Source organism: Mixophyes fleayi, chromosome 4, assembly GCF_038048845.1.
Source record: "Mixophyes fleayi isolate aMixFle1 chromosome 4, aMixFle1.hap1, whole genome shotgun sequence".
NCBI lineage: Eukaryota > Metazoa > Chordata > Amphibia > Anura > Limnodynastidae > Mixophyes > Mixophyes fleayi.
The window spans coordinates 172,736,625-172,749,387 of NC_134405.1; the positions used below are offsets into that span (position 1 = coordinate 172,736,625).

General features: G+C 39.3%; 1 protein-coding gene across 6 annotated transcripts in view; it reads left to right on the top strand.

Moving 5' to 3' along the window:
• Positions 1-12,763, top strand: part of TBC1D22A (TBC1 domain family member 22A) — a 470,079-nt gene that overhangs the window by 24,630 nt on the left and 432,686 nt on the right. For all 6 annotated transcript variants that reach the window (XM_075208864.1, XM_075208865.1, XM_075208862.1 and 3 more), the window contains exon 3: positions 1,709-2,049. In XM_075208864.1, coding sequence (XP_075064965.1) covers positions 1,709-2,049 — 341 coding nt within the window. The remainder of the gene's footprint in view (positions 1-1,708; positions 2,050-12,763) is intronic.

Here is a 12,763-nt window from a genome sequence, read left to right on the forward strand (position 1 = left end):
ACATCAGGGGTGGTCAGCCAATCGGAGACCAAGAACCAAAATATATGTATAAGAACTGCAAAGAGCCAATTTTATCTTTTATATGTGTGCATATACATACACGCAGTAGAAACGTGCATACATACCACATACACATACATTAAAAATATAACCTAAGCAAAAAAGAAAATATCCAACAGTGCCAAAATGATCAGAATAATCATAAAATCAGCACAGCGCTGCACTGCACAATGGAGGAGGGTTCAAAGGGCTGCTTATAGTCTCTTCACAGTAGCTCACACTGCTACTGCATGCACAATCCCTCAGGCCTCTTTACATGCCATCCGCATCTCCCCAAATTCCCCTCAGCCTCCCCACATGTCATCACATCTCTTCACATGCCATCAAATCTACCCATATGCTTCAATAATGCATGTCAGATATTCACACATGCCGTTGTACTTCTCCACACACAAATCAGACCTCCCCACCTGCCACCAGATTTCACCACATGCGCCATACATGTTATCACACCTTCCCACATGCCCCTTACATGTCCATCAACCTCCCCAAATACCAACTTTTCTCATCATATGCCGCTTAAATGCCATCAGACCTCCCTATATGCCTATCGGATCTACCCTCATTCCTCATACATATCATCAGACCTCCACACCTACTCCTTACATGCCCATCAACCTCCCCACATTGCCAACAGACCTACACACATTCCATCAGATCTCCCCAAAGGCCATCACATCTCCTTAAATGCCATGCCATCAGATCTCACTTGCCTGCACAGAGGAACGAAGATCTCACTACACTCTCTCCTCCTTCTCTTTTTGGATTGTCTGTGACACTGTGACCTTCATGCATTGTGCATGGAGGTCACGAGATGTGGCTGCTCTTGGTCAGTTGAGCAGATTGAATGTTTTCCAATCTGCCCCTGTTGGCGAGTTGACAACTATGGTTCGTTGATGCTCCTGGGCAGAAGCCACATTTCAAAGCTCAAAGAGCCACAGGTTGACCACAGCTGCTTTACATCTTAGACCTGTAACTTCTGGCTACAGAATGGGTCGCTCCTGTCTTTCAACTAGAACATCAAACAACTTGATCAGGGCAATTTTGCTCACAAGTATAGGTGTCCAAGGTTTACAGGATCCTATTATAATCACTATCAAAAAAAATACAGATGTGCAAAAAAGGAGGTAGCATGAGGGTTTCCAGCCCTTGACGAAAACCAGGGGGTGGACAAATAATGTATTTCTGAAGCAGGCAGTCTTTGGTACTAAAGCTCTTGTATCAACAAATAGACTAGATTTAATTTTGCAATTCTAACATAAAATATTTTCCTGTTAGCTATGTTCACCCATGAAAGGTGTAATTTTCAAGAAACGGTTACATTTTGAATAAGGCAATTACCATATTTTTTATCTAAACAGATCAATTTTTTTTTCATTGAATGAATAAAACATCCAAAGCTCAGTAAAGTATATCGTTTTGCTGCCTATGCTGTGTGTGTGTCTTTATTGTTGTATAATTCTATCTATTTGGTTATGTTATTTCCACCTTGTCTGAATTAAAAGTGCACTTTATTTTCAGGTTACATGCAGATTTAGCCAATTCCTTGTAATAACTTAGTTGTGTGATTTTTCAATTATTGTTTTACAGAAGAATGTTATACATAACTGTTGTACAATTTTATTTAATATTCTTTTTGTTTTAATAGCTTAACTAAAACTACTCAAAAAACTCCAACAACGCCTGTAAAGTTGAAAAAAGTCACTACTTTCCAAGAATTTGAAAGCAACACAAGTGATGCCTGGGATGCTGGAGAAGATGACGATGAATTGCTGGCAATGGCAGCAGAAAATTTAAATACTAAAGTGGTAATGGAAACTGCAAACAAAGTCATCCAAAACCACACAAAGTTACAGGAACAGAATAAATTTCAAGAGACCCATCGATTGGAAGACAGACCTGTGGGACTTGAAGAGCCGCCCTCCTATACTAACAGTGACAACACAATTGTAAAATCAGCCAGTGAAAGTCAGATTCCTAAGTCATCTGGTATGTCATTTCTTTTTTCTTTTCTTTTTGTTTTTAAACCTCTTAAGAGGAATGATGCTCTTGAAAAAAAGATAAATAAAAAGACCTGTATTTCGCAGGCAGGGCCGTATCCCTGATTTAATAACTTATCAAATAATAGAACAGTCAAACAATATGTCGCCTCTGTGTTGTCCGGAAACATTTCCTGACCACCTTTTATCTGTCACGAACCGCACTCGTGAAGGTTACTGTAAGGGGACACACAGGATTCTAGTCTCAATCTTGCGCTCTCACCTAACCCTTAGGTTACAGATTTAACTGGTCCCTTCCACAACACAGGCACACACTTTAACTCCTCTCCTCAATTGCCACTATCTATGTATGAGGCCCATAGAACGCCTATGACTTAATTACCCAATTGCGCACACTCTCTCATAGATAAAAGAGGTAACACTTTCCATCTGGTATTTTAAAGGGTTAACATAGCCAATCAATCAATTTCTTCTATACAGGCAATGAATTTATTTAGAGCAACAAGGACAGCATTTATTACTTATTTAGATTTAATATACAAAAAAGTACAACGATTAGAGGTTCTAAAAATTTACATACAAGTTATATAATCTCCACCTATGAAAATTGGCTTGGAAGATGGACAGACTACCCAAAAGTCTACACGATGACTTAGTGGTTAGCACTTCTGTCTCACAGCAGTCGGGTAATGAGTTTGATTCCCTACCATGGCCTTATCTGTGTGGAGTTTGTATTTTCTCCCCATGTTTGCGTGGGTTTCCGCCGGGTGATCTGGTTTATTTCCACACTCCAAAAACATACTGCTAGGTTAATTGGTTGCTATCAAATTGATCAGTGTGTGTCTGTGTGTATTTGTTAGGGAATTTATACTGTAAGCTCCATTGGGGCAGGGACTGATGTGTGTGAGTTTTCTGTACAGCACTGTGGAAGTAGTGGCCCTATATAAATAGATGATGATATGATGTCTTTTATTCCCTGGTAATGGCCCCACATTTCTTTCAGAATTTGCCTTTATCTAACATAAGGTTATTATTACGTGCAGTATACATATATCATAAACTAAGTAAGGTGAAGACCGAGGAAAGGAAAATAATTTGCTGATCAATGTAGTGATGGAATTAGCAGGGATGGCCACCGATATATGCAGGAGTCAGGAATTACAGGTAAGTGTTGGACCAGGTAGTGAACCAATACTCTGGCACCCTAGTGGTGCCAGAGGCTCCTATTTATGTAGCAAAGTAAGCCCTGATACGGTGAGCGAATTCCGGCGGTCAGACAAGCTGAGTGAAAGAAGCGTCCCATTGCCTAGCAATGGGAAGATAGGTCCTCTGCGCATGCACTGCGTGCCAAGAAAACAGAAGCCACCCATAACTAGACAACGGGTCACGCTGTTGTAAAAAGACAGGCGGCCGTCTCCTGCACCTAGAATCAGTGCAGAGACGACACCTGACTACTCTGAGTTGTGGCAAACAGAGCTCGGGTTGCTGAAGTGAGAGGTGGCCAGTAGAGCTCAGACAGCTGAGGTGAGCCAAACTCCAGGCTACAAAAGAAAATTGGTGCTTGAATCCCTGCATAGAGAAAAATAGAATTTGAGGTTAAGTATGTTAGTATGGATGTATTTAATGTAGCTATGAATAGACAGCAGGTTACAATCATTATATAACCTCATGACATTTTTATGTGGCACAACAGTGCTCCAGATGTCTTAGTGAAAAGGGTATCTCTGGAATACAATACAAAGATTAATTGTTTTTGTTTAATTCCATCTTGTTACGAGATACAGTGTTTGAAGTGGGCTGGTATGCAGTGGAATGTCATGCAGGTATTTCTTCAACTGCCTTCATTGTAAAACTATCAATTTCCATTCACTTGGTGATCGATAATCTGCTCAGATGAGGACATATTTGTTTTATTCACTGATACATTGGACTCGCTGAGAAAGGGGACAGATGGGGCAAACTATTTACACATATTATAAGTATGAAGCTTGCCAGTGTAAACACACTAGCTAACAGAAATTATGTCCAGGTAAAATGACTGCCTACTAAAACCTACTAAATAACCTACTAAATAACCTAATAAATGCACTAATACATGCACAACCTCCTGAGTTTTTATGGAAGAACTTTGTAGTCCTTAAGTAAATGTTATCTTTTTGTGAAAGAAATCTAAAGTCATTAAAAAGGTGTGGCAATAAATGGTGTGCAATTAATTTATATAAAAGATGATGCCTGTATGTGTTGAAATATTTTTTTGCGTTTGATATTAGAAGGTTTGTGATAGTGTATGTGGCTGAGAACAATGTGTGAGACCATTTCTTTTATTTGGTGTGCTGCTGTGTAATGTTTGTTTGTAGATGTAAGTATATAGGTGACCTGATTAATATCTGATAATCTCTAATTATGTGTACTTGGGAGTTGTTGGCATTAAAAGGAGGTCAGGCAAGGATCTAACTAAACTGCCTCACCATTCTACAGTATGCTTGTTCTATAGATGGAAAAGATAGGGTTTTTATACATGCTGACCTATGTAAACTCCTACTAGAGGATAGCAATTGAGGAGATTTGTTACCTTTTAAATGCTATTTTGCATTTTCAATTTAGAGTTCTTTCACACCTTTTTGCTGTTCATGCATACTTCAGCCACTAATACTTGAGAATTGCCTTAAAACGGACTCTGTTTTACTGTTGCGTCCTAAAATTTTAATGGAACTTAATTATTATTATCCTTTTATAGCACACTATAAAGGGTCCACAGCGCCATACAGAGAGCATACAGCAAAACTGTACATAGCATTACAGAACCATACAATACACACATTGCAGTACAAAAAGCTGTATATGACAACAAGGTGCAAAGGGGTATAGCAACACACTCCAACTAGAAGAAGGAAGAAAGAAAATGGGGCAATGATTCGGCACAAGCTGAACTTGTGTCCAGGAGTGAGGGCGCAACTAACAGGATCAGAGCCATTGATTTGAGTTACAAAAACAAGGGAAATGTGGAGAGCAAGGGCAGAGAGCCCAGAAAGGAAGTGCAAAATATAGCTGGTGTCAGGGCTGCCATCAGAAACTGTGGGTCCAGTACTAATTAATCTGATGCGCCCCACCCCCATACATGTGCCCCCTATCCCTCATCACAGTACATTCCTCCCCACTCCCTCATAACAGTAAATGTTCCCCTCTCTCCTCCCCGCAATCACAGTAAATGTCCCTCTCTCCCCTCCCTGCATTTACAGTAAATGTCCCCCTCTCCCCTCAATCACAGTAAATGTCCCCCTCTCCCCTCCTCGCATTCACAGTAAATGTCCCCCTCTCCCCACACCGCAATAACAGTAAATGTCCCCCTCTCTCCTCCCCGCAATCACAGTAAATGTCCCCCTCTCCCCTCCTCGCATTCACAGTAAATGTCCCCCTCTCCCCACACCGCAATGACAGTAAATGTCCCCCTCTCTCCTCCCCGCAATCACAGTAAATGTCCCCCTCTCCCCTCCTCGCATTCACAGTAAATGTCCCCCTCTCCTCTCCCCTCAATCACAGTAAATGTCCCCCTCTCCCCTCCCTGCATTCACAGTAAATGTCCCCCTCTACCCTCAGCGCAAGCACAGTAAATGTCCCCCTCTCTCCTCCCCGCAATCACAGTAAATGTCCCCCTCTCCCCTCCCTGCGAGCACAGTAAATGTCCCCCACTCCCCTCACCGCAAGCACAGTTAATGCCCCCCTCTCTATGAGCTGTGGTGCTGTGTGTGGTGAACAAGGGTTTTCTATGCACAGTATTTAGTTTTTTTACTTTCTCTGTTGTCGTGGACACAGTACATAATAACCAGACCTGCACTTAGTTTACTTCATCTTTATCCTCCCCCATTCCCACACTGTGCTTTTTGAAAATCCTACAAGTAAAATAAAATTACTTGCACAATCCAGAATGGTTGACCGTCCAGAATGAAAAAGAAGTTGATTGCAGCAGCCGCTCTGTGTGATGTGAGGTCACACCATCATCTGACAGGAAAAGGGGGCGGATCACATATTCAAATGGGTGGAGCCAACAAATCCCCTGCAATCACTGCTGTGTCCTCCCCAGCGTCCCTGCTGCTGCTGCTGTGAGCCTGGCAGTGACAGGCAGCTGTGAAACGTGGATCGGAGATGAAAATTCCCATTTCACAGCTGCCTGACACTGCCAGGCTCACAGCAGCAGCAGGGACACTGGGGAGGACACAGCAGTGATAAACAGCTCATCGGTGGCCAGCTGGCCCCCTGGTGAGCCCGGGCCCCATACATTAGTACCCCCTGTACCCACCTGATGGCGGCCCTGGCTGGTGTGAAGAAGGCATAGGTAACGAAAAGAGGAGGACTGAAGGAAAGAGGGTCCTGCTCGTAAGAGATTACAATCGAGAGGGGAGCGGCAGACAAACAGATGGGTGGGTTGAAACAAGAGTGGGTGATATGAAGAGGGGAAGATGAATGAGGTTCAGGTATGCTTTGTTTTACTGTAAAGTCACAGAAAGAGAGAAAATAAAGAGGGCAGAAGAGTGGTTAAATGGTGGAATGGTAGGCTTTAATGAACAGGTGGGTTTGTAGGGAGCAAAGACAGAGAAATATCCCCCAACATACTGCTATAACCAGCAAAGGAGCTGCCATTTCTACTTGTACATAAAAATTCAGAAGTCTACGTTGCACACATTTGCAAATGATTTTTCTCTGTTTGTTCCTTTCAGGATAACCCCACCCTTTCAAGCACCTACTATGAACTTATAAATTGTTTGAACAACTTCCACTTTTATATTGTGGGCTTGTACGGAGTGTTTGAAGCTTTGTAGGCTAGGGGATAGTATGATAGAATGAGGCAGATAATTCCAGAGGTCGTGGGCAGCATGGGAGAAATCTTGGATGCGGGAGTGAGATGTGGTTACTAGAGTGACGGTGGTCCTACGTTGAAAAGAGAGGGAGTATGTATGGTGAGGGCGTGGAGGTTGAAGAGGATTCTGTAGAGGAAAAAGAATCAATGTATGGTTTGGCAGAGAGGGCAGAAGCAGTTCAGTCTTGCCGCAGTATTTAAAACATTAGAATGTGGCACAATCTATTTCTTTTGTATTAACTTGTTACAAATACAATAGATCACATGTAAAAGTGCAAATCTTGACAATTATAAGGCAAATGTGTTACCAACGTGTTTAAGGCATGTGTTTATTTGTATGGTTTTTAATACCAATTTTACCAGCACAAACATTATTTATCATATCTGTAAACTGGGCACACATAACGTATATGTAGACTGCTTTGTTTAGTTTCTTTATTTGTTAGTTGAAATATCTTCACATAAGTTTTCTTAAAATCTCTTCTGAGCCACAAAGTATTTGTTTGAAAAAGTTCCCTCTTATGCAATGATGTCTTTAACTTTATTTAGCTGTAATTGTGGCTTCTCCCAAGTATAGTAATACCCTTCCTAGTTGAAACATTCATGACATGAGAGTTGAACATGCTTGTCAACTTTTGCTTCCTCCCCTCTGGGAGATCCCAGAGAGGAGGTCAACTGGCAAGTGTGGGAGTGGGTTTGGTCCTGTCCCCTGACATGACTAGTGTAATTGTGGGACTTGACTTAACGCGAATCACATCCTTTAGCCCACCTCCCCTCAGGATCTGGGAGAGTGTGTGCTCGTCCATGAGGACTCACCCTAAATTTCGGAAGCCTCCCAGAGATTCTGGGAGAGTAGGCAAGTATGGAGTTAAACAAAATTGAGCAATGACAGTCTCCTTATCTGCTTTGAAATATTAATGGTACAAAAACACATTTTTCATCCAAATAGCGAATGCCTAGTTTGCAATATTTTGTGATACACACCACCCTCATCAGCACAGAAGTTACAAAATAAATATCAACTGTCCAATCATTGAAATAATCATTGAAATAAACATGTAAATACAAACCAATAAGCAGAAATTAAATGATACTTTGAGTGTCAAGGAAATGTTTATTCAGGGTATGTGACAAATATCCATAATACAACAACCAATTTCTAATCGTATCATATTGAAGCAGTGTTTAGGTAAATCTGCATTGCTGGATTAAGCCAGGCAAAAATTGGTGTGCTGGATCTATTGAGAGCTCTGATTCCGGCAGTAGTAGTTGACATTCACAGCTGGGGAACCAGAGTGTACAGGGAGCTTTCTCATTTGGTCCTTGGCACCTCTACAACAGAGTATAGCATTTAAAATTAGCAGTATATGCTACTTCCTCGTTTAAACAGGAAAGCTTGTGATGTTGTTACTTTGGCTTTGCAAGTGCTTCCTCAGCAGATTCCCAGGGCAGTGCCTGTATCAAGTCTTTACTGTCTACTGTTACTATTAAATGCTTGTGAACTGAATCTTGTATAGAAACAATCAAAGTTTTAAAAAAGGTAACAAAATTTACAACCTTAGGACTCTTTTAAAGAAATACTTTTTTTTTGGGAGAGCTAGATGACTATTTTTAAGTAAATGAATGAGGTTGCTCTCGCTGTGTAAGAGTAAAAGCAGAATTTTAAAATATTACTCTCACAAGACACACTGTATGCACTCATAATATCCTTCATGGACTATTGCAATTCCCTTCTTACTGGTCTTCCTCTAACCAGACCCCTACAATCTATTTTAAATGCACGTAAAACATTATTTTACTGTGCTCCAATCTGCCAGGCTATACACTGTATGTCTGTAATTTATCAAAGAACTTATTTTGTGAATAAACACTGATTTTATTGTCCACATCACAATAATACAACAAACTTCTGTCAGGTCGACACCGGATGACCCTTGCTCTAGCTCGTCAGAGTACCCCTACCTGGTCGCCGGCCACTAGCTGGCAACAGTCTCCCCTGCCCACAAGAACAGACAGTGTTTTATCCTCCACCCAAACACTACAAACCAATCACAGAAAACAGGAAATGAATTACAACCGTGTGCCTGTGTACTGCAAGAGAAACACAGAGGGAATTTAACCCTGTCTGCAACCTGTTCCTGCAGATTACTTGGGCTTTTTACCTATGCATCTGTAGAGGAGGTGTGGCCTCTTTGTCACAATTATCAAAACAAGCACCTCAAACTCCCTAGCCTATTCTAAACAATAACCACTCATCTTTATAGTTCATGTAAAACTTATATTTATTCTTTTTTATTTTTACCAAAACAACCTAAGCCAACATTTGTTGTTTGACTGAATTATATTGCACCGCTTAGCACTTTTTCCTAGTGCTATCTGGCTGGTCCAATATGCATTATGTATCAAACTTCTATTTTCCTATAGATTGTACGCTTTTAAGCTGGATCTTCTATGTCTATCTGCTAATACACAGTCTTGTTTTATTACAATGTTTGTTCCCAGTTGTAAAGAGCTGCAGGGTATGAAGGTACTATATAAATAAAAACAATATCTGCGTGTGATTATCAATGCAGGGTTCATTGATTGAAGTGGGTTGATATTACTACTACTTCAGCTCTAAGAATAAACAACATACAAAAACAAAGCGATAGATTATGTGTAACATTCTATTGTGCATTGATGGGAATTGAATCCTATCGATTTTTATTCCACACTTAGAGAAACATTTTTTTTTAAATCCATTATTTTATTTAGTGCAACTATTTAAAATTACTTTGAGTATTTTTATGTAAACCTTTATAGGTAATATAGGTCTATTACAAGTAAATCAATTAATGGTCCATTATATTTTAACTTATGTCAAATAGCAATTATTAGAGGGTTGCTGAAAAAGAAAAGTGGGCTACTAGCATTTACCCCCACTATTTCCGTCATTTAGGTTATTTGTTTGGATTTTGTCACATTAATGCAAATGTCAGCTTGTGTACTTTAATGGGGTAGAGAAACAGTGTTGTGGAGTAAGATGGTAATTATTCTTCTCTGCAATGCAAACTAAGCAATTTAGCAAAACTACCACCTAACTGTAGGGCTTTTATATTGCATCAGGCAGTTAGATCATTGATACTTAACAATGCGACAAATAACAATACAGTAAAGTCAATTATAAATTAGAAATATTGCATATATATCCATTATACTTTCAAATTTTACCCAGCCAAGACTTCTCAGATTGACCACTAGCTGCACATCTGCTCTGAATTTAGTTTCTTTGTGAAAGAAAAATAGGAAAAAAAGACAAATCTATGCAATCGCAAAAACCATTAATCAAGATAGGACAAAGAAAGAGGTGAGGGGGATGACTGAAAAAGAAACAAGTAAAGGAATGCCATCTTTTTCAGGACAAAATGCTTGAGCATGTTTAAAGGGAGGCCAGACCCCAAGCAAAACCCACAGAGGACACACTCTCCATCTACTTTTCTAGGATTCAAAATTACCCACTTATCAGCAGTTAGTAGATTCTGGTTCACAAGAAAGGTAACAGATGCATTGGGCCTAGGAGTCACCCTTTGACACTGACAACACAGATCAATGAGCAGTGGTCTGTTACAGGAGTACAACCCTTCACCCAAACTTGACTTTTTGTTTTTCTTTCTTTTTTTTAAATTTTATTACTCTTTTATGTTTCTACTATTTTTTCCATAAAATTTTGGAATGGGGAGTTAGGGATATTTATGTGTTAAATGACCCTTTCATCACTGATTGGATGCAGAGTTATTTACAAAGTGAAATGAACTGCAGTTTTAGAAGCAAAATATTTAAGAAGTGTTGAGTGCTTGAGACAGAAATGGCATGGATGTCCGTATTGTAAAAGAGAGGGGTGGACATTGACTGACACAATATATGTATTCAAGTAAGGAAATCAAGCAAAAAATTTCTTTTGATTAAGAGGAGAAACTAGGTTTATAATAATCAGTCAAAGCCTACCAAGTACTGGTAAATTTGGTTGGGGCGATCGTGAGTTATGTTGGCATATCTAGCTTTCATATTTGCCAAACTTTATTAATTAGGGTGTATTTTGAGACCCTCACCTGTTTTCTTCCAATTAAGTGCAAAACAGCTATATGCAGTGAAAATATGACTTATTTCCCGATTGACATTGATGGGTATTGACATTAATTTAATCATGTACTGCCTTCCAAAAGTTCTCGATTTTGGGGCAGTTTTACCAGGTGTGTGCCCTTTTTACCGCAGCCTCAGACGTTTGAAGAGGACAGGTAAATCTCTCTGTGCCATCGAAATAGGAGTTTATAAGAATTTTCTTTGCTACAAGTGCAAATCAAGCTTTTAGCAACTTCTTCTCAGATTTGAGTCCTATCCTTAGACTTGATGGTTTCCCCCATTTCCTCCGTCCAGCGGAGTTTATGTAACTACTTAAAAGGCTGGTCATGCTTAATTAAGAGGGAGTAAAAAGTGGAGATCTGGTGCCTGGATGAGGACTTGCACATAGAAAAATCTTTCAGTGTGGATATAACCTCCTATAGATTTTGTTTTAACAGATTTTTATTATTATTATTATTATTATTATTGTAATACTTATATAGCACCATCGTACTCTGTCGTGCTTTTCATTTGGGAAGAAACACAGCAATACAACAAGGCTGAGCATTAATAAACAAGTGGTAAGAGAGCTCTGCTTTCAACTTTAAATAGGGATTTTGAGGTTCCAGTGCAGCTAACTTAGAAAACATATAGGACTAGATTTACTAAACTGCGGGTTTGAAAAAGTGGAGATGTTGCCTATGGCAACCAATCAGATTCTAACTTTCATTTATTTACTACATTCTACAACATGACAGCTAGAATCCAATTGGTTGCTATAGGCAGCATCTCACTTTTTAAAAGCCGCAGTTTAGTAAATATACCCCATAGTGTGAGGACTAAATGTTAACTATTTTCCACCTGTGTTGAAATAGAATTAAGCAAATAAATTGTAGTTGCAAGGTTTTGTTAGAGACAAAAAAAACATCACATGGAAGGATTATACTATTAAACCAGAATTTTAATCAAGCAAACCTCCATTTCAATAAAATCAATATAAAAACTGTGCTAAATGATACCTGCTATGTTACTTTTAGTTTTAGTGTTTCTTTAAGCTCTGTATTTGTATACTAAGCTTTATATTTGACAATCTTTGCTTATTTTTCTTGTATTTTATTTGTTGTGTGTCTTATAAGATCTTTGGGCTTTTCACACTCTTTCAATGTCTGTGTACAAATTAGCAGAGGGCAGATTCTCACATATGCGAATTTTCTCAGGTTGAGTCATAAACATTTATATCTGCAACTTGGAGCTTTTATAACGTGGCTATGAAAGCATGTTTTTCCAGTTGCTAATGCCATTAAACATCACTTCACACAAAGATTAACATTTATTTTGTGGATCTAAATAGAATATTCACCATTCCTTTTGAACAGATGCACCAGAGCTCATTTGTTGACATTTTTGTAAAAACTACCATTATTTAAAAAGCATAGCTACTACATGTGCTGTTTTGATTTGTAGATAAAATTTGAATGCCTTTTAAGTATATTTTTTGCATACCACATACATTGTCTAATAATCACCACACTTAACTCTGTGATTGGTTTAGAAGTAGAAGTACCAGAATGATGGAAAATCTTTATGCCTTCTATTGACACTATTGCAAAAACAAACGATATCCCAGGTGTCTATTAAAGTCCTTCCAATAGGTCTGAAGGACCAAGGCACATTTTCATAAACCTTATAGCTTTATGGTAGACTATATAAAGCACAGTAATAACTCCTTGCACATGAACTCGGCAATGGT